Genomic DNA, 22,716 nt, shown 5'->3' on the forward strand with positions numbered 1-22,716 from the left:
CGAGGAGGTGCTGCTGGGCAGGGAGGCGGGCGGCTCCCCGGCGGGGCGGCCCCGCTTCTGCGGGGGCCGGCGGCGCCGCTCCGCTCGTGGGGCGCGGGCCCGGCTGGCGGGCGGCGGCGGCGGGCGGCGGAGCGGGCAGCCCGGGAGCCGAGGAGTGGGGCAGCCCCGCCGGGGAGCCGCCCGCCTCCCTGCCCAGCAGCACCTCCTCGGATGACTTCGGCAAGGGCAAGGCCGAGGACCGCTACTCGCTGGGAAGCAGCGTCGATAGCGGCATCCGCACCCCGCTCTGCAGGATCTGCTTCCAGGGTCCTGAGCAGGTGAGGCCGTACGCGGAGGTGGGTGGTGGGGTTGGATATTGGCTCGTCCGGAGCAAAAAGGAGATGGGAACGCTCACCCTCAAGCGGAACGGCCCCCAGGGGAAGAGAAGATGGGCATGCTCACTCCTAACTTTGAATGGCCCCAGCCCAGTGGGCTCTAGAGATGGGCATGCTCTCCAGAATGGCCCCAGCCCAGGTGCTGGGCAGGTGTGGGAGCCAGATGTTGCTCAGCTTAACCGCAGCTGTGGTTCTTCATGGAAATATTGGGGCTGTGCCCCTTGCAGCCCAGGAGCCTTGGCTCCAGATGCCCATCCCCAGGCTTACAGCCACGCAGGTGTGGCACAGCAGGGACTCACAGTCAGAGTGCATCTCAGCATGGAGGTCTCCACCCCCGAGAGGGTACTCAGTTGTGATGATGCCAAAAGGGATGCGAAGGATGGGGATCCGTTGTGATGATCTCAGAAGGGTGCGTTTAATGTGCTGTTGGCTGTTAGGAATACAACTCGAGTCTGTAGGAACACATGGTAGAAAGCAACCCCACCTCATCAGCTGTGCCCACAGCAAGAGCTCTGCAGCTTTACCAGAGCTTCCATGCTCCCACTGCACTTGCTGGAGGGAAAAAAACTGCTGGCTCCAATTGTACCTGCTGAAGCAGCAGCCTTGAAATGCTCTGTGGTACAGACCGAGGTTGGGCCAATGAAGTTTCCTTCCATCAGATGGGAGAATTAAATATATGCAACCCCACTATAACATGAGGTGCCACTCTTGGAGCATTATTCTCCCTCTTTAATGACAATTACAAGCAATTCACGTGTTTTCAAGCTGGGAACTTCCATGAAATAACATGCACAGCACAATTTGCACTTAATGTGATACAACTGCAGGCAGCAGGGAAGGCTGCAGATCTCTGCTTTTGTGATCAAACCCAAATCCAGGGTAGCTCAATAAGGGATCCTTGCACAAGCATGAGTCGAAGTTCAACTTAGCTGATACGCATTGCTATTTCAGGCAAAGATTGTAACACACAGGGCATATGTTAAAATCCTGAGCAAAGCAGGTTTTGTTCCATGTCTTCTTCCCTCTTTAAGGAACTGTGTGCTTTGCCAAGGAAAGCCATTGTTCACCTGAGAGCAGCCACATTCAGGAACACATCCTGCCAGTCCCAGGGCGTGATGCACTGTGCTGGGCAGTGACCGTGCCTACCACTGTGTCAGTGGTAGTGGTTCACAGAGGGGGCAGTGGGCTTGCATTTATCTTCGGGAGAAGCAGGGCCTACCATGGACTCATCTGAATGCCCTCATGTCCTCCCCATCAGAGCTAGGTGCTCAGTAGACTGTAGCCTTCTCTAACGCTTGTACAGCTGATTAATAGCCACGAGACACAGTTCTCACTGTAGGATTTTAGGTGAAGGTTGGGGTAATCATTGCTTTTTGGAGATGCTTTATGTCTTCCTCACTTGACTGTCTCATCCTTGTCTCTTCTAAAAGTTGGAAGCTGAGCAGCTCCCTGCCTGGGAATTTGCATTATTCCACGTTTCTAGTACTCTTCTCTGGCTTACAATTCCGCCTGTGTACAGGAGGCGTAGCGCCGCATGATCAGTGTGCGTGTGTGAGCAAATAGAGCCTAAGCAGAATTAAAACAGAAGTAACCTGCTTCCTTGGCAAACATCAACGCTGCAAAATAATTGGATGCTAATTTTCATGCTTAAAGACTGTGTAGCTTGCACTGTAAAAGTGGGACTGTTTGCTGACCATCTGCCAGCCTACCTGAGTGAGAAGCCAAGCAGATGTGACTGGCATTTAATAGAATTTCTCTTTTTCTCTTCTCACAGTTTCTGACCAATATAATAAGACACTTACAGCTGGATTCTGTCTGTCACCCCTCAGTAGTACCTTATTCTGCAAATAATTTCTTTTTCACCAGCATGTCTTGAAAGCCTTAGCCCAGCTAAGACTTAGCACTGGTGAGCACAAGTCAATATGTGGGCCCAAGTCGGGAGTTGTAAGGCATGGTCATATCCTGACACAGCATTTACAAGTATGGTTTGGAATGACTGAGACCTGAATCAATGCACTGATGTCAAGACCTGCAGTTTGGTTTGTTTGGCCCTCACATCCATGAAACTCCAATGGTCCTAAATCATAGAACGGCTTAGGTTGGAGGGGACCTTAAAGATGATCTAGTACCAAGCCCCTGCCATTGGCAGGGCTGCCAACCACTAAATACGCTGCCTGAATTCTACATTCTTACTCACTGAGGTGGTTGTTACTGATTTAGTATTTATTCCCCATTTGTTTTCCAGCTGAACAGCTGAGCAAAGCCTCTTTTTCAGACGCTTGCAGCAATAGATGCCATAAATGCATGTTATTCCCTACCACCCTTGCCAAGATCATCATGAAAATGTATCCAATTGGAAAGAAAATGCAATTGCAAGTTCTTTACTGAGCAGATTAATAACAATGGCAGAAATAAATTGTGTTTTATTTACCTGTCAGAAATATCTGAAATTGCTGCAGCTGTGGGCAAATTTGCAAGGCTGCATCACAGCACCAAGAACAAAAGCCTTCATTATAAATTGACTGTTAGGCGCTTTAAGCTTATTTACTCAGATAAAATGACACTGAGTCTCCAAAAGATGTTTAATCCTGTTTTGATTTTTATATACATATATATGCAGCAGCCAAAAAGGTTTCTTACTAATCCGGCTTCACAAGTGGGTTTTATTTAATATCTAATGCAAAGCAAAATCTGTAGGGATTTTCACTTTAAATTTGTGATTGCCCACTAAGCACAATACTGTGGGCTACTGAATTGCTTCTATCTTAAGCTCCTCATGTTTGTTTGTGGCTCTTATGAGTAAACTGATTCTTTCATTATAAATCTGCTGAGCACTGTAGGAAGGAGTAAAGCTCACTATTGTAGAGCCAATCCTTGCAGGTTATTCAGGGAAAAAAAAGTAATGCAGACAAGAATGAAGGGACCTGGTGCCCATGTGAGCACAGCACCTCCCACTTCGAGGGCATGGAGAGAGTGCAGCTTGGGTCTGGCAGTTGAAAGAGACAATTGAATATACTGAAGATTGGTTTAATGTCATGAAAGCCAGTGAGCTGGACTGTACACTTGGCAATGGCGTTGCCTTTCAGAGACTGACTTGGTATTTTCAAAGGTTTTACATCCTGCACCATTGTGTCAGCTAGTTCTGAAACTGCAGATTGAAAGGCAGAGCTTGAGAGAGAAAGTGAGAAAGAAAGATTCGGGAATATTTTCTTCTGTTTTAGTTAATGCTTCATGTTTGCAGAATCTTGTCTGCTTTCCTGGATCTTTGGCAACGTTCTGCAAGAGAAAGAAACTAAAGCGAGCTCTGCTTTCACATACGTTTCATTGTGCTTGGTATGGATCCAAGTTGAAAGCAAGTCATGGTGAGTAGCAGGAAAGTACATGGATGAGAAGTCCCTCTGCATCCGCAGATACAGTGTTTGCTCATGTCACAAGGAGTTAGCAGTATGGTAGCATTTCAGATTTCTGAGCTGGTGCTTGCTGTGGTGAAAATAAATAGAAAAGCATTCTTAGATGAAACTGAGATCATTTAGAAATCAGCGTCTCAAGGATTGCTTGCAAGATTCTGTCAGAGTGTGCATACATCTTTTCCTACCTGTCAGTTTCTGCCTGTGTTTCTCTGTTCTGAGGAAGAATTCTGTAAAGGCGGAGATTTTAATAGCATGGATAGGACTGGTTGGCTAAGGAGGATTAGAGGGAGCAGACTGTGACTTTTGCCAGCAGGCTGCTAGTTTGGACATAGCTGTGTACTCAGCGGAAAAGCTTGGGGAATAGATTTTTCTTCCCACTAAAGTCCCTTCCAGATTTTAAGGAGACCGGCTCATTAACATGTGAACATGGAGACCTTTAAGGAAACTGGAAGGGAAGACAACTTATAGCGGATAGCAGGACATGTATTTCAATGTGATATGTCATAGGGCTGTGGAGCTCCCTTCTGCAGGACATTAGCAAGCCAAAGGACTTAACTACATTTAATACTGGTTGTAAAGCCATGTGGATACCAAATCATGTCTACAGTCATCAGAATTAATTAAAGATAATGCATTTGAAAGTACAGTATATTCTTCAGGTTTGATATCAGTCTTGAGATCAGGAAAACTGAAGAGGAGCGGATCCTAAGGCTGGTCTATAGCCCCAGGGCTCACAGCTCCTTGCACACAACCAGTAAGACATGCCTCTCCAATGCATGTTTAGATTTCATGCGCCTGTAAGGTAATGCAGGCACTTTCTGCCACAGTCAGAACCTGCCTGGAGCTAAGGTGGCCCTAAATGCATAGAGAACTCTCTCCTGTGTATCAGAACAGCCCCACCTGGCAATTCCTGGCTCATTCTTGTTCCACAGTCTGGATGAACGCACCATTCTTGATGGTTCCATGTAGTAGCAATGCATGTTGAGTACCACTGAATGGATAGTCTTTAGCATGTGCCACTGGAAATAACAGGTGAAAATCTCAAACTTGCTCCTGTTACAAACACAGGCACACCCAGAAGCGCTCCTTAGCTTGCTGGTTCGTAGCACCTGAAGAGAAATCACAAACTATGCCAGGAAATATTGCTACTCTACAGACTGGTTTCTCCATAACACAGAGAAGTTCAGGAAATCACTGGGATGCTTGATTTTTGATTTACAGTGTTGTAAGACAAAGCAGAATTGGGTATCTCCTTTCTAGAGTAAGATAAAGAGGATAAGAGGTAGCTTGTGGCTGAATTAGAAGCATAAATGTGATAAGGAGCAACTACACAAGTATCATTACAAGCAAGTGGAAAGGCAGGGAAGCTCAGGAAAGGAGATGCAGGTGTTTGGTGAGATCTGTGTAAGCTGGCTAGAACATTAGCACATTGTTTTCGAACATGTTGGATCACATAATGGCAGTGCAGGCACCCCATCTGAGTACTTTTCATAGGTGTGTTCCCACACGATTCATTTATGTGGTCTTAGAAGGAGAATTATTCATTGGAAAACAGCCAGTCCTGCTAAATCTGAAGCCTCAGAGATGCTGGGTTGCAGCTCATCAGATTTCAGTCTGTATACTGCAATTTATAACAGAAAGGAAGGGAAGAAGCTTCCTGTGACGTTCAATCCACCTCTCTGCTTTCCTTTCTTTGACTTTCAGCACTTCTATACATAGCGTTTCTGTTTCACCTGTTCCTGGATGAAGTCTGTGCAGTGCAGGCAGAACTTCTTTGGCTTCAGCAAAGGCTTTTTTGAGCGATCAACTGAATGGAGCACAGGATGTCATCTATTTTAGATTTAGACTCTGTTGCCACAGAGTTGATTGGCAAAGCTCCCATTAACTTCAACAGCAGAAGAGTAGGCATCCAGTACCAGGGACTTGACCCTTGTATTTCAGTAATGTTGTGCACACAGTGGGGTTTCTATAAATAATTGTGAAGGCTGCTAATCCCATTGACTTTTAATTGCTCCAGGAGACAGGGTGCTCACCTTTTGTGCCTGCTGAAACTCTGATGCCTGACCCATTTATTTCAGTGCCACCAGCTAGCCCGAGGAGCAGTTTTTCTTTTCTTTCACTTTCCTCCATATGAAAGGCTTTCTGAAGGAACTTGTCTGTGTTTCTGTCACCGTTTCTTAAATATACATTTCAAGCCGTGATTAACAGTGGCTGATGTCAGTTAGTGACAGAACAAGCAATGCAAAAGCATGTAGCTCCATTGTTTGCATCTGTGAAGTCACTGTTATTCCCACAAAGGCAACACTTGCTCCTGGAAGGGCTCTGTTTGTACAAAACTGAACTGCATTCAGGTTTCTTTCAAACAAATATTCATTCACAGCAAGAGCCTCCACTATGACAGTTTTTTTCCTGCATTGGTGTTTTTCCATTCAAGGATGGTCCAAAGGTCAGAATTACAGTTGTGCCACAATCTGCATGATTCATAGTGTCTATGACGCTGCATTTCCTGTTTGTCCACTGCATGTGTGGTTCTAAGTTGTGAAAGGTGATTACCTGTGCAAAGCTTTCAACTTCATCTACATTCCTTGGGTCAGGCCTTGGTCCAAGGCTTCTGGGTGAAAGATGTCCTTGAATCACTTTCCCAAGGAACTGCAAGTGCACAGCAGCCCTTCAGATTATACCTGCAGAAATCCACTGCGGGGGGGGGGAACATTGGTTGGGGATTGTAGGGAAAGGCAATAGTAGGTAACCAGTACAAAATTACCCAAAAAATAGTGACAGTCACAATCCAATTAAAGAAAAATTTGTTTACCCATGCCAAGGATCAGGGCTCACCAAATACTCCAAAACAAAGGATCTCCAGATAGAGCACCTTCCCTTTTGGCAGCCAGCCCTTATGAGGCTTAGGGAGTTGCACAGGTGAATTGCTTTTACCTACTCCCAGGGCTGGCTGTGTCCTTTTACCAGGTGCTTGGTTCAGGCTGTGACATAGCAATTCCCATACAAGGATTGTGCTATTTTAATATGTAGGGCTTGTGATTTTAAGCTGAACTTTTATGCCAAAGACAGCAGCAGAACTACTAGCCCCACACCTAAAATCCTCCCTTTGCCTGCTAGAGAGTGAGAACCCAACAGTCTCTTGCTGAAGAGGCATTTCAGCCTCTCCATGCAGTTACACCTTAGCTCTCTCTATCAGCTTTGTAAAGGGATGATTTAACGATATGGAGTGGATTAAAATAATCTGAACTGAAAAATGGGTTATGTTTTCCTCACACCTAGGTCTAAAGTAAAATAAAAAGATAGACTATAATCAGGGTTGGCACATATCTGTGGCCACCCAGTCTCTGTTATTAGCAGATTACTGAAGTAGTAAAGCCACACGAAGGTGTTAGATTGTATGCTCATCAGCTCTCCTCTACATCCACTGGCTGATTTCAATCAGATTTGGCAGGGATTGGAGATCTGAAAAGAATTAAATTCCTTAAAGTTTCATGAAAACTAGCTGATGAAAAAGAGGAAAACTGTGAATGTGCTTTTGTGGAAAAGACAACAGCATTGGCTCAGATGCACTGCATACTGTGGCATATGTGTGTAATCCATGTTTTTGTTGCCCTCTTTTTGTTAATTATATGCATTAACCACATGAAGTATTTTAAACGTAGCCAAAACCAATTCCTCTTTATTCAGTGTGGCCTAGGCAAGCCGAAAGGTTGGACGCCTATAAAGTCCATGGAGAACAGCTTCAACAGCAAGATTTAACAAGAATGTGTGCTCTACTAGGGAAGAAAAAAACCACACAAAATAACATTATATTCTTCCCATAGAAAAGCAGGCTCAAATAATACAGCTTGTTAACTTTCTATCTTTCTCCTTTTCTTTTGTTAATTGGGGTTACTTGACTACAATGAATTGATTGATGTTGAAAACTTACTTACTTTTCCCTGTCCTTTAACAACTGACCTTTATCCTTTTCTGCTTCATCAGTGATTACAGTAGAACAGATTAGGTTGTTGGCAGTGAAGAGTGATGAGTGTTGCCTTCTCTCCATTGAGGAAAAAAAGAGCAAGACCTGGAAGCTTATGTAGGTAATAAATCTGTTGTCACCATGTCCCCCTGTGAAAAGTTGTTAAGCAGGTGGTCTCCAATGACAAGATCCAGAAGCTGAAGTTCTCACAGAGCATTTCTTCTGTCATAGTTTTAAACTCTTTGGTGGTTTTCTCTCAGCTCCTTTTCTTCTTTGTCAAAGTCAACAAAAACATCAAACTTTGGTCCTATCTATCCCATGGGACTCTACTCTGCATAGGTTTTCCTATGGTCCATGTTATCATCTTATCCAGGCACACTTTGTTTGTAGCTCAAACATTGGTGGTACTCTGAAAATCATCACCCACAACAGTCACATCAGTTTAACCTGCTTTCCTGGTTGCAAATGAAGGCAAGGATGGTAAAGAATAGAAGAATTACAACACAAAATATGTTTCACAGGTTGTTTCCTTCTTCCCTTTGGAAGCAAAGACTGACAAGGATCAATTGGTTGACATTGTGTTTACGTTTGTCACCTCAGCATAAAATACATGTCGTTTGGAAACATCTTTAAATAAGTTTGTAGCACATTGAGCATTTGGGGGTGTCTGCCATCGTCTGACGAAGGCATGCTGTAACTAGTCTCTGTGAAGCCTTTTCCTGTGGCTACCATCATAACCTCTACTACTATATGGATTTACCTTGTTGCTTAAACCATGCACTGATATGCACTGATCCTGTCCAAGCAGTAGGCGGTGCACAGGTCTCAAGAGATCAATTAGTCCACCCATCTAAAAACCTAACACAGGCTGATATAACCAGTTCTTGAGGGTGAGCGTGGTTGAAGACTCTACTTGTCCCTAGACACCCTGTTATAGGACTTCATGATCCTTCTTCCCTCTTGTTAGCAAGTTTTATATAATGTCTGACCTGAATCTTTCCTGCTGCAGCCCATTTCTTCTTGCCCTCCCCATCAGGAGGACAGCAAATTATTTTTGCCTTTTTCTTTTTTTTTTTTTTTCCCAAGTAGTAAGTAATTGAAAGCCTTATCCAGCAACTGAATGTAAATATAGCAAAAATTGATCCTCTGAGGACTTTACAAGTTGAAGTGATATCTAATGTTGTGACACTCCTTGCTATTTTGTAGTCCAAACAATCCCAAATTTACCTTTGCTCTTACGACATAATTTCTAGAACTCTAATAATCCTTTAGTGTTCTCCTCTAGGTTTTCACCAGATGGTGTATATTCTGCTTTAAAAGCACTGTCTAAAGTGGAAACAATTATCCAGTTGAGTCTTTCTTAATGCTGAGTAGTGCAGAAAGATTTTGAGTCCTCTTCAGGAGATAACAGATGCCAGCCATTTCAGGGTGATGTTTGCTTTCTCTTTTCTTTCATTTACTTATTTATTTTTGGAGCAGCAGAAGGTTATTAATTTTATTCAACTCATGGTCCCATATAATCTTTGTGTCCTTCAGAACTGCTCTCTAGTTAGTCCTCCTTCATCCTAGATCTGTGCAGTTGAAATTGCTGCCTTGGTGGAGAAGCTGTGCTTGGCACCATTTAGTTGCATCTTTTTTTTTTCTTTTTTTTTAACCAGTCTTCCCCTTTCAGATAAGCCTGCAGATGTAGTAAGTATTCCCTCTATTGAATCTTTCATGCTGTTAATGGTTTAAGTTCTTCTGCCTTGATTCTTTAAGAGAGCTGAGAGAAAAGCGCTGCAAGAGCAGCTTTAAGGCTGTCTTCAATGAGGCTTAGGCTAGGACTGTTCCTTTTCACATATAACCACATACAGGATGGAAGAAGAGATTCTCATCATTTCATTGCAGGCGTCTGCACTCTGTTCCCAACTAAAGATACCCTCAGCAAGCCTGAATTTGACCTGTTCTGACAGATCCAGGCCTCCAGCCAGTCCTACCTCAAACGTTGCCCTGGCCTCCCCTTTTTCTCCTGCTTCTCTGATCACTCTAACATTGATGTGGTGGCTCACATTTCCTCCACATTCCTTCCTAATGGAGTCCCACAAACCTCCTTTCTCTTTGTCCTTCCCATCTTTTTCCAGCTTGGATACTTTCTCCTTTATGGCCCTTAAGGCTAGTTCTGCAGGTTTCATTTCTTTCACTCCAGTCCCAGATCTCCTTGTGTTTCCCAGACTTAGTGAATGCTTCAGCATCAGTAAAAGTAGCTCAGATTTCTTGTATCCAGCATTTTCCTCCATGTTCATCTTTTTTCTGGCTTTTTCTTGTGCCAACACTTTCACTCAGGCCATTAACTCTACCCTTAGCTTGAGCTTCTTTCCTCTCATGTTCCAGCTATGTATTGAGGTCATGCCCAGATTGCTTGTTGCTTTCTTTCAAGTCACACAAACACATGCTTAGATCCTTGTCTCTTGCTTTAACTTCTATAATCTTTTTTTTCTCCAACATACCTGGCACAGACATTACCTTACTTCAGTTGAATCAAAATGAAAATGTGAAGAACATTTGCTTTGATGAACGCTTGAAGAACAGGTTGCCCTGAGAACTTCCATGTGCATCTTCCCTCCCATCAGTGCTCTCTGTCGTTACCCAGGTGGATCCTGTCCAGTTTTTACTCCAATTCCCAGTCCTTGGGAGAGTTAAGAAAGCCTTGTGGATGGCTGATGAAGACACAATACACAGCATTGGCACCCAGGGAGACTGCTGACACTTCACCTGCATCACATCAGCATCTACCCTGGTATTTCATGTGGGCACTGAGCTAAAGCTCAGAGATTATTTGCATTTTCCACAAGTACAGTGCCATGAACTAAGCCCACCCCAGCACTTGTAGTTGTGTCAGATCTTCTCAGTCTGACTGGTATCTTGTTTGACCTTGTCCTGTCTGGGAAATGAAGCACTTTCGCTCTCCTTTTCTTCTTGTTAAGAGCAATAGGACCTGTCAGGATTAAAGGTACTGGGAAAGTACAAGTTGATTATTATCCCATTCCAGGTGATATTAAAAGAACATTAAGATGGATCAGATGAGCATTCAAGAAAAGTAGGTAATAATAAAGTATTATATCAGCAGAGAAATAGCAGTTAAGTAATTAAAGAGAGGGTTTGTACAAGAGGAAGAAGTAAAGTTATAGGTGCTCCTGGCCTCTAGACCATTCTTTATTTTAATATGGTGGTAACCTTTAGAGGATGTCAGTATGTCAAGCACAGCACCAAGAAGTAATGCAGAGGCTTTTCCTGCCCCAGAGAGTTCACATTTTAGGATGTAAAAAAAACAATATTTCCTTAACATTCAAGAGAGGTGAATTCTGACAAGATTTAGGGCTTGAGGGAGGTTACTGGGCTAGTGTAGTCTGAACCTTTTTATAATAGCAGTGAAATAAGTTCAGTCAATGAAATTCCTGCTTGAAGGTTAACAGCTGTGCAAGGACTGGAGAAGAAATACCCCATCTTGATTTTAAATCTTCGACAGTGGGAAATTGTTGCAGTGCCCAAGGAAAAAATCTGGGGAAAGAAAGAACTGAAATTGTCTTCGCATATGAACTTCTGTCTTTTCTGTCACAGGAAGGACCGTGTACTTCATGTATCCTTAGAAATGAGCTTTTGTAACCCTTAGGCTGCCTGGCAAAGATTTCCCTCAAGGAAAAATGTTCTATAGTTGAAGACAGGTTTATCAGATTGAAAGCAAGAAACTTTCAGACTGGGCAAACATGCATGAGATTCAGCAAGTTAGAAAAAAACAGTTCATGGCCTCCTCTGACATATGAGAGCAGAAGTGTTGTCACCTACATTTAACCCACATTTGGAAAATTTTCTTCATAGATAGGATGGCTACATCATTTCTAAGAAAAACATTTCTGCAGCCCCCATAGCCTGCAGGGAGGACTCCTACATAAAATTGAGCATACTAAACTGCCATGACCTGACCCAGCTGCCATCAGCATTCTCTTTGCCAATTCTCATGGGTTTATTTCTTGCCCTTTTTGCAGATGTGAAAATCTGCAGGAGAGCCCTTGGCCTTCCCATACTGCAGCTATTCATGAGAATTCCTCTCTCAACTTTTTCTTGATGTTGCTTCATTTCTTTGGAGATGTGCTCAGGCATGTGATGCAAATATAAGGGGAAGGAGGTAATTGTGTTTAGATCAGATTACATATTGGGAAAAATTTGTTCTTCAAAAGAGTGATGAGGCATGGGCACAGACTGCCCAGGGAGGTGGGAGAGTCACTGTCCCTGGAGGTGCTGAAGAACCGTGGAGATGGGGCACTGAGGGACACAATTAGTCGGAACAGTGGAGATGGGTTGATGGTTGGACTAGATGAACTGAATGGTCTTTTCCAACCTTGATAATTCTATGATTCGATGACCTCAGCTCGAGCAAAATCACATGGCCATAGAATGCTTTAGGAAGCTGGGACCTCTGGAGGTCATCTCTATCACCTTGCTCAAGTAGGTTGGACTGACTGAGGCTGGGCAGGGCCTTGTCAAGGTGAGAGCTGTGTCACTCAAAGAATGGTTATTCTACTTACTTCTCTGGTCCAGTATTGGGCACCTGGTCCAATATTTGAATGCCCTCCTGGTGCAAATGTTTTTTTTTTTTTTCCCGGATTTCCAATCTGAATTTCTGCTGTTCCAAATTGTGTCTGTTTTTTTATCTTATAACCAGGTACCTTCGAGAAAAGTCTAGCTCTGTCTTTGCTCTACCTATCCTTGAGATGGCTGAAGACAGCAATAACATCTCCCCTTAGCCTTTACAGTGATTTTAGCAGGAGGTGTACAAAAGATAGGATTAAATGTCTGCTTTAGCTCCCCAGGGTGGATTTGGACAGTGGTTGAGATTTTTCTAATGGTAGTCAGATAAATATCAAGGGAAAATAGCTGCCCAACCACAGGTTGAAGAATGAGAACAAACATCGCTAATAATAGCAAAGGCTCAGATATTTCTGTTTGTCGTAGCCAAGACATTTCTTGATCCAATAATCACTAAGCCTCCAAGAGGTGAAACTATTTTAAATCCAAGTCACAGAAAAACTGATTGTAGAAAAGCTTGATTGAGCAAGAACTATTTCTGTTTACATTAAACAGAAGGAAAGGCAAAAGGAGATTTGTAAGTAAGGTTTTCAACTTTGCAAATGCAGATTTTTAAAAATCAGGAATCTTTAAAACTATGCAGTATGTTATTATTGTACCTTGACTAATGGCTACCGAAATAGGCATTAGTCTCTTTATAACAAACAAAAGCATTCTGTTACAAGTGCTGGAAGCTCACTGTCATTCTACAGGCTATTTTTGCTTTCTGCTTTCACTTAATTTGGCTGAAAAGCTGGGAGGCTTCAAATACTGTCCCAAAATGTATTTTAACAATGAAAAAATCTTCTCCCTTTCTAGCTTGCTTTCCAAAGATACTACTAAGCTACAGTGCTTATCTGTGCAAGGTCTGTTTAGAAGTCCATGAGATGCACTGAATAACATATACATTTATTTGCCAGAGTCAGCCACCCTTGACAAAGAAAGGATGCAGCATTCTTAAGCTCTTATGAGTTGCATGAAAACAAGTGACCAAGTGATAACATTGGAACATAAGAAGTCCACTCTTACTAAGGCAGCAAAGAAGCCAGCTTAGCAAGTTTGATTACCCTACATTTTTTAGGAAATTGCGGTATTCGATTTAGGGAAACCAAGGAACCACGCAGTATAAGTTTTGGAGTCCTCTCTGCTGACCACAGTCCAGGATCAGCTATTTTTGTTGGCCTCTTCCGACTGGGCAGTTGCACCCAGCCAAGACATTTTCCCCTCAGACAGAACAAGCATGGAGGATGCTAATGGGAAGCCCTGAAAACCTGAGCCAGCATCTTGGAAGTTGGTTAGTGGAGAAAACCCAATTGGAGTGGAGAGCCAGGTGGTAGGGGCAATTGCAGACTAGTTAAATGAGCATGTACGGTGGGGATAATATCAGAAGTAATTCTGTGCTGTTTAAGGAAAGAAGGAACTTTGATAAGAGGTGGCCGAAGTGCCTCTGTTACTGGGAAAGGGAACTAAGCTGCTGTAACCCTTCAGAAATTGTCACGGTCTTGGTACACCAAGGGCAGTGCAGTGATGGCTGCAAGCTTATGTATTTCCTCAGAGCAGTTTGAGAGGCTCCACGTCAGAGATTATTTGCAAATGCAGGATGTACAAATGTGTGTGTGTGCGTGTGTGTCTGTTTGTGTAACTGAGCTGCTGTCTGTGTGTTCAGGAGGATCAGAAACATACAGGGTGAATGTTGCAATCTCCTCTGAAGCTGGTGAGAGGCTTATCACCATATCAAGGCTGTGTTTTATGTTTGGGTTGGATCCAGTTATTTTTCTTTTTACTGGATTTGAGGAGGCCTCTGAGTGGAATAGTGCAGGCAAATGATCTTGAGAGAGTACTGGTTGGAAGCTATGCTCTGCTTCTCTGTCAGCAGCAGGCTGTGTTCCTGCAGGCGATCCCACCATCTGCAGGAGACCCAGGGACGTTCACCTTCCATAATCCTTGCTCTCTCACAGCACTCCCAGTTCTGCCCTTCCATTTGTGTAACTCTTTCTATGGGATTTATCACTTCCTACAACAAGGGAGGCTTTTTACCTTCACTGACTACATCCTGACTGTTCCCAGTTTTTCAGCATGCTCTGCATTTCAGTCTGATTAGACTATTTGTTCTGCTGGATTGTAGAGACGAAGAGTGGCACTTAAAGGCAAGAGAACATGTTCTTTCTGTATGCGGGAAAATAAGGGAAAATGTGCTCAGCTGGAAATGAAACAGCCTGGAGTTCAAAACTCACTTCTACAGACAGCTTTTCTGCATTTTCATACCCTTAGCAGCCACCAGCACTGACCACACCCTCTACCCCAGTGTAAATGCCCCCATTGGCACTTAAGAGTTTCTTTGGCACTTAATCCTTATCTTTGCTGCAGATATGGATGAGGAAATGAGTAGCAGCAAAAACACATGGAGATTGGAAAAACCATCCAAATCTCTGCCATCCAGCCTGCTTTAACTCTGACTGTTGCAAGCTTGGAGCCCTTGAGTCTCTTTTCTCAGGCTGCTCTATTGAATTCAGCAGATTTCAGATAAAACCTAGGAGCCTTCTTGTCAACACTCTGTTGCTAGAATTTGGAAACCCTGTGGGTCAGAAATGTGCTGGTCCCCTCAGTAATGGGTGGGTGGCAGCATGAATAGCACTCCACAAGATTTATATCCCACAGGGAAGGAGAGGGAGGGATCTTTGCCAGATATCTATCTACCTATAAATGCATATGGCTTAACTGCTAGGACCCAGCTGCACTCACATGACTGTCTTTAATCTGTTTCCTTTTAAATCGCTGTGTCTACATTGCCTTGTGCTGTTTTTTTCTTTTTTTTTTTCCAACTCCTGAAATGCACACGCAGCATTCAAGGTAGATATCTTCAGTGCATTGCTCCAATCCTGGACTATACACCCTCCAGGGCTTTCATGGGATGCCCCAAGGGATGCTATAGGCCAGGGACATAGGTTCCCACTAACACACCCTCCAACACTTCTGCATTTCAATGCACTTTTGTGATTTCCAAGCAGCAGACAGCCACCTTGCATCTTCACAGCACAGGCTGAGCCCAACACTCATTAGGCAGGGATTTGCTGTGTGCAGATCTGTGGCAGTGCAGAGGAAGGCAGATGCCACGTGGCTGAGCCAAATTGGATAGAGAAGGAGCTTAAATGGTCACTTGTGGGTCATCTTCTCCTGTTGAAAGTGACTCATCTGGGTAGTTGAGTAGAAGCAGCAGTTTCAGGCTGTTGCAAGGCATCTTCCTGGAAATCTCTCCACAGCATTGGAGACACAACACACAACCCAAGAGCTTCCTGTCATTCAGGGACATTCCTTCCAGGGACATTCCTCTGCAGAAAGCAGTTCTTTGGAAGGCGAGTGCTCCTCACTGCTGCCTGTACGTTTGTACTCAGAGATCAGTACTTTCCTTTATTTCAGTCTCCATACAGTGCTCTGTGTTCATCCACTGAAAAGATCTATCCATTTGGCTGGTCAGCCATCAGGTTCACCAGGTCATGAAAGCAAGCTGACTTAACCATCCTAAGTCATTATGGTGTATGAGAAGTTAGGATTGCTTTTACTACTCGTAAAAGAAGTTTTGAATCCTAGGACAGCCCTAGCAGTAGTAATTCCTACTTTATTTCCTTTTGGTCCACCTTCCCCGTCTTGTCAAACCTTTTTTTTCAAACACTTGCACAGATGTATCTGTGCCTGCAGAGTTGTATGAGCTTGGAAAACTAAATAGCCTTCATGAGTGCCTGGAGAAGGGCATCTCCACTTCCTGAGGAATCAAGGTCTGCCATTCTGCAGGAGGAAAAAAAAAAAAAAAAAAAAAGTACAACAAAGGATGGGAGAAGCTGAGCAGCAAACAGATTTCCAAGATGAGCAGTGTTAGCAAAGACCAGGCATTAGGATTAAGGTGGCAGCTTGGTAACTGGTTACTAAACAGGATCTTAACTAAGGTGCAGGGGAACACATTTAGAGTAAATCCTCCATAAGTACAACTTTACTAGATGTTACTCTTCCAGTTCAAGTGAGTGAAGATAGAAGATCTTAACTTTTCCTGATGTTTGTAAACAAGCCATGATCTTGGGCACATCCTTGAGGTGGGATGCAGCTCTGGATTACAGACATCTCAGCGTGTCACCTTGTAGGTGTTCGCATGTGGACTGGGTGTCTAGGCAGAGAAAATCAAAAGCTTGATTCATACCCACACAGTGATTACTTAGTGGAAAAACTTCTCAAGGTAGGTAATTGAATTGAGCCCCCAGTCAATACATTCAGTGGAGCTGGAGAGCTAGACACCCACATTTGCTCAGCTGACTCACTCTCGGGGCTCCACTGTCAGCAGTGACTAGACCTTCTGTTGATTACGTAGGAAGACAAATGCCCACTGTGCATATAGCTACTACATCCAGGTATAATCTTTCTGGACTCAGATTCTCCTATGGTGATATGAACAACTCTTTCATCCCACCATAAAGTAAGTCTAGAAACCTTCACTTCCTCCTAGGAAAGCTGTAAGGAATTGTTCCTGATCTGTACAACACTTCAAAGCTAGGTGCTCTTTGACTGCTGAGAATTCATATTATTATAAACACACCGTGATTTAGAAATGCATGTAAGACATTGAAGAGTAGTAAACAGATGGGAGATGGTGCCAAGTAAGGCCACGCTGAAGTAGCGAGCAAAAATAAGTGTAAGAGACAGTCTGACATCTTCATAAAGAGACAGACACAGCCATAATTTGAAGCACATAGCAATGAAATAGGGTCAGGGGGGTGAACTGCCTTTTCTTGGCCAAGGTATTCTCTTATGGGGCAGCTCCTTCTGCACTCAGACCAGAAAATCCTTACGGCTCACCAGGCTTGGAATCTTCAAGATGATCACTGCACAGCTCCAGTGGACAAGGCAGGAAAAATGATAGTGTTTATGATGAGCTGCTGTGTGGGAGAGATTTTAAACGCATCTTTGAAGTCATTGGGTTACACCAGCTCTGGGCTGGCTGAACTGACAGGTACTAATTACTAAAAGAAAAGTGACTCACTGAAAACCAATAATAATTGTCTTATATTTAATTAAAATGGATGATTTACAGTCAAATAGAGGACTACAGCCTAAGCATGAGGGGCATACAGGATGTGATGGACAGTCTGCAGCCCCACATATTTCATACAGAAATAAAAGTTCAAAAGTTGGGTGAATTGTGCTCTATTTTAATTAGCTACAGCCCAGAAAAGCTGTTCTGTAAGAGGCAGAAACTGCACATGGCAGGACCTTCTGCCAGTAAAACAATGGAAGTGCAGTTGATGCTGCTAACACCAAAACTTCTCTGGCTTCTGAGGAGTCAGTATATTCATTCCTTTTTTCAGTATCCTACCAACACTGCCGCTGGAAACTGTTCCATGGGAAAGGGAGAGCACCTGCATCTCATAAAGAAGTGGTGAGGAGGGGGACAGTACTCAGGGACAAAAATAGTAAGCATGTAACAGACACTTCTGAAAATTCATGCATTCATTGAAGGCGTTAAAACTATCTTCTGCTGGTGTGATAAGAATGTATGAAATATTTGTAGGGATTTACATGTGCATGGATTATAAGGAAAGCTCTTGTATTTTAAGGGATTACATACTCTAACAGCGTATATGCTACATAAGTAGTACTGAGAACAGTTCTTGTGTATGCAATGTGCCATGAAAGAACAGAAAGCAGAAGACAAATGATTGACCATAGTCTTAGGTGTAATTTGGATGAATAAGCAGTTTACCTCTTTTTGGCAACCAAAGTCATCTTCTTGCCTCCATGGAGTCACCCGCAGTCCACAGGAAAACCAAGCTGACAGTTGAGTTTCTCCTTTTTGGTTGAGTTTCTCCTTTTTTGAGTGACAATGGCTCCATTGTACTTCATGGGTATCAGAGCTCAGGGTTGTCTCTAGGTCCCAATTCACTATTTAACCTTAGTCAGGCCATCTCCAATCCCTGTTTTGGTAGGGGCAGCTCAGCACATCTCAGCTCTGAATGTCAAGCTACTGGCCCCACTCAGCAGCCAGAGACATTTCCTGGGGAAACACCTCTGGGATGCACTGTCAGTTCAGTGTCATTTACTGCTAGAAAAAATTGGCTTGGCCTTTCACTTAGCATTACCTTTTCATGAGTTTGTTGATAATCCCTTGCTTTTGGGTTATTTCTGTTGGTAAAGCACTTAAAGGTCCCACTGTACACTTCAAAACCAGTTTGGGACACACTTTTTCCTAACATGAAGCTGTCCTCTTTGCTTTCCCTTCTCTCATAAGTTCCTTCAAGCCCTTGGTTTCCTGGTTTGCCTTGGACTTTGAATAGTAAGTCTTAATCTAGGGGATTTCTCTGATTTTGGGGTCTGAGTGGGAGGTCTGAGTGATTGCTCTGAACAGCAAACCCATTTATGCAAAGTGTTTAACTCTCTGAGTGGAATTGCTGAGGAAGGATGAGATTAGAAGGATATCACTGGCAAAGTGACTAAGAGATTTATCCTATTCATAGGCTTGGCTCGTACTTAAGGAATTTGCATTATTGGGATTTTTCAAAATCTGAGCTGGCTGAATCCGTTCTTCAAACAGCATCACAGGTATTCAAGGCCTACTTTTTCTTTTCAAGCTTTTACCTTTCCACACAGACGTATTGCTTCCATTGCATTTTCTGTTATTACACACTTATTTCCCAGTGCCAAGAGTAGCACAGCCTCCTCCAATCATTAAGGCAATTCAGTGTCAAGATATATTCCCTAATGTTCAGCATGTTGTTTTTTTTTTTTTTTTCTCCTTTTGCTTAATTTCTTGCTGATTTGTCTAGTCAATATTTTTGGAAAGAATTAAGAGGAGTACATCTTCCTCTGACACTGTTACATACAGATATTTGCAGACTTTGAAGAGTTAGATCTCCTTGAAACATCTAAGTTGGAGAACTCAAAAAATTGGGCTAGACCATACACACAGTAAAAGAAGGCAATAACAGTGCCTTCAAAGGGGATACAGGCACTAAAGAGCAATTGCAGGTAATAAAGAGAGAAAAGTTAGCTCACCTCTTCCAACAACCAGTGAGAGCCTCAGAAGAGCACCACGTTTACCCAGAGAGCTTCTGCTCCTTGGCTGCCAATCCTTAAATGAGAGTGAGGATTGGATCCTTGCTTTACCCCTTCCAGTCACTCAGGTGCATTGCTTGCACCTGAGCTCCCTGGGTTAGCCATGCCTTCTCACCTGGTGCTCAACCATTGGTTCAGCTGTGACCTGGCAATTCCACTGCACTGTATGGTAGATAAAGATGTTTCATTGCATCTGTTCTGAGGGAAAATCCTCAAGAGTACAGATTTCAGGGAGTCCTGCAGTAGGGGATGCCAGCGCCAGCCCCCAGCTCACAATACCAAAAGAAGTCCTGCAGTGCCTTTTCTCTGCTAGTAGTCTGCATTCAGCCTGCCTACTTCAGAAATTGTAGCAGCCAAAAAATATACTTATCAGCTAATAGAGGCTGACACCTTGATGGTGTCTTCAGAGAGGTGGATGGGGGTAGAAATGGCTGGGCTGGGCTGACATAAATGAGATGCTCTGGGTAAAGACTGCATGGAATGAGACATACGGTGCTGGAAGGCAAAATGTCTGTGGTGAACAAAGTCAGACTAATGTCAGTTCAGAAACTGTGTCCTCCCAGCGTGTTATCTCCCTGCTCAGTAACTGAGCCAGGAGCCGCAGGGACGTACCAAGGAAAACAAAAGGTGTCAGTGGAAGTTGGATGTTAGGAAAAAATTCATCTGAGAAAGAGTGGTGAGGTACTAGAATAGGCTGCCCAGGAAGGTGGTGGAGTCACCGTCCCTGGACGTGTTCACAGAATGTGTGGACATGGCACTGAGAACATGGTTAGTGGGCACAGTGGAGATGGGTGGATGCTTGGACTGGATGATATCAGAGGTCTTTTCTGGCCTTGGTGATTCTGTGACTCTATGAAAGAAAGCAAAACCTTATCTATAGCTCTTTCCTCGGTGTATCAGTGACTTTGTGATCTCTTAGTGGTGCGTGTTCACGAGCTCATCTAGACCCACGCTGCTACAGTGAGCGGCAACCTCAGCTTTGCATTTCCACCTTATTCTTTAAACTGCTATTCATTTCCTCTTTATAAATTTCATCCCATTCTCCTGTACTGTCTGGCTGGGATCAGGTCCCACCACCATGGTGTGAGGCTGGCACCAGCTCCTTGGCTCACCCAGGAACCTGATCCTGGGCGTGATCCTGGGCTTGTCCTCAAGCTGCCATGAAAGGAAAGGCAGTAGTGAAGGGCTGTGAGGTCTCCAGAAAGCTAGACCCAGGTGGAAGTGTGAAATGCCGCTGTGCTGGCGGGGAAGAAGGAAGAAAGCGTGTTAATGCTTCCCTGGAGCACGGTCAGGCTACAGCTTTCATTTCTCAGCCATCCACCTCGCTGTGCTATTCGGCAAACCGCAAATAGTAACACCTCCCGCCCGCCCTCTGGGAAGCAAAATTAACTATTGCAAAGCCTGCCAGGCACAGGAAACAAAGAGTCTACAATGTAAATTCTCACCTGCGATGTATTTTGGGCTTTCATTTAAAAAATATTAAAGCACAAAGAGAGATGAGCTGCCTCCCAGTGCGCAGAGCCAGGCATGTGTACAAGGCTCATAGCAGGCTCTGCTCCTCGAGCGGAAGAAGTGAGCCCAGCCTCGCATTGTGCTTTAAGAGCCATAGCACAAAAAGACGGGTTCTGAGTCCAGGAAGCAGCGCTGCCTTTCGATGCCACCATTGTTCCACCTTTGTTCCAGCAGCTTGCTGCTGTCGGCAATTAGGCAGAATGAATTTTGTTCTTGCTGAGAGAATGGGCGTTAGCACAGCTCTCGTGCATAGGTTTGAATTTTGCTGTGAAAACATGGCTTGGCTTGGGAAATTTGCTTTTTGACGGGGTGCTGCCATGCAGGGTGGGACCAGCTGGTTTTGTTAGAGGAGCAATGGATGCAAAGCATGGAGGGGATACAGGCTAGATAGAATGCAGTGTGGTGGGAAAGCAGGATGCTGGCACTTGGAAGTCCGTGGCTTAAATCTCTGGTCCACCAGAGCCCTCCCACATGTCCTCCCATGCATCCCTGCCCATGCACTGGCACCTGGGGACATCGCGCTGTCCCTTCTCCCTGGGGACCCCACAAAGGTAAAGGCATCGACCATTACGCATCCCCCAGACAGTTAGAAAAAAGGAGACACACACATGCCTGAGATAGCTGCTATTAACCTTGCCTTATTTTATATGTTTTTACAGCTGCAGCAGATGTCTGCGAGCCTCCCTGGGGGGACCTTAGGTACTTAGCCTTTTCAGAACTGCCTTAGAGGAGCTGATGGCTTCAGACCCAGCTCTGCGAGGCTCCCTGCTCACAGGCAGGCTGAAGCTGCCTTGATAGGGAATTGCCTGTGAGAGCACGGCTGGATTGCAGCAGCCAGGTCAGCACCGCTCATCCAGCTCTAATTGCAAGCTGGGAACATAAATATGACAAAGGATAAATAAGAAAGGATGCACTGGGAAGCCCCACAAGAGGAAATAAGGATATTATTATTGATTGATAAAGATAATAACAATAGTTGTTATCGACTCGGTGTTGCAGAGTAGGGCACACCAGCCATGTTGTGCTAATGCAGGAGAAGCAGGAGGTGCCGCCACCCCTGCATGCCTATCATGCAGCTCATTTGCTCTCACTGAGCAGAACTGGAGGGAGCACATTTCTAAGAGGCAGCCTGAATATCACAAAATAAGTGACCCATAAGATTTTCCCACTACAGTTGGCAGCAGTAGTCCAGGCGTATTTTTCCATGGCATTGGCGAAGAGGGCTGTGATGACCGGCAAAACTGCTTCTGCCTATGCATGCACCCCACACTGGCCTGACCGTGGCTAGACCCCCCTCTGCAAAATACAGATGGTGTTCACAACTGAGCATCACTCCCCTAGGCAACCCAAGTGGGAGCACAGCTTTGAGGTAGGACACAGAGCTGCCAGAGTGGGACAGCCCTGATGGGCAGCTTTGCCTCCCCTTAGTCCTGCTCCCCATCTCATGCATGGGCTGCTCCAGTCACCTCTGCTCTACTCCCACTTTCCTTGTAAAAATAAAGGGATTTCTCAGCCTCTGCAGTTGCTTTATAGGGCAGATTTGGGTGTTGGAGAGCCAAAGCCCTGGCACATCACATCCTGCAGTTTGCAGCTGCTCCCGCTGCCCTGCTTGTGCATCATTTTGCACTGTATGTGAAGTACAAATGAGAGCAGCAAGCTTTGAGAGGTGCTTGGATGTTTAATGTATTAAAGATCACACAGCACTTGGGTAGCCTTGATTGAAGGCAAATGGGAAACAGCTCCATGTCACTATTAACAC

At 44.3% G+C, this 22,716-nt stretch overlaps 1 protein-coding gene across 1 annotated transcript in view; it reads left to right on the plus strand.

The window, feature by feature from the left end:
* Positions 1-22,716, plus strand: part of MARCHF4 (membrane associated ring-CH-type finger 4) — a 78,805-nt gene that overhangs the window by 192 nt on the left and 55,897 nt on the right. Inside the window, exon 2 of the mRNA XM_042827472.1 lies at positions 31-317. Coding sequence (XP_042683406.1) covers positions 31-317 — 287 coding nt within the window. The remainder of the gene's footprint in view (positions 1-30; positions 318-22,716) is intronic.

This window comes from Centrocercus urophasianus, unplaced genomic scaffold (assembly GCF_019232065.1).
Source record: "Centrocercus urophasianus isolate 14NV4802_14NV808 unplaced genomic scaffold, USGS_Curo_1.0 seq_28, whole genome shotgun sequence".
In the NCBI taxonomy this organism is placed as follows: domain Eukaryota; kingdom Metazoa; phylum Chordata; class Aves; order Galliformes; family Phasianidae; genus Centrocercus; species Centrocercus urophasianus.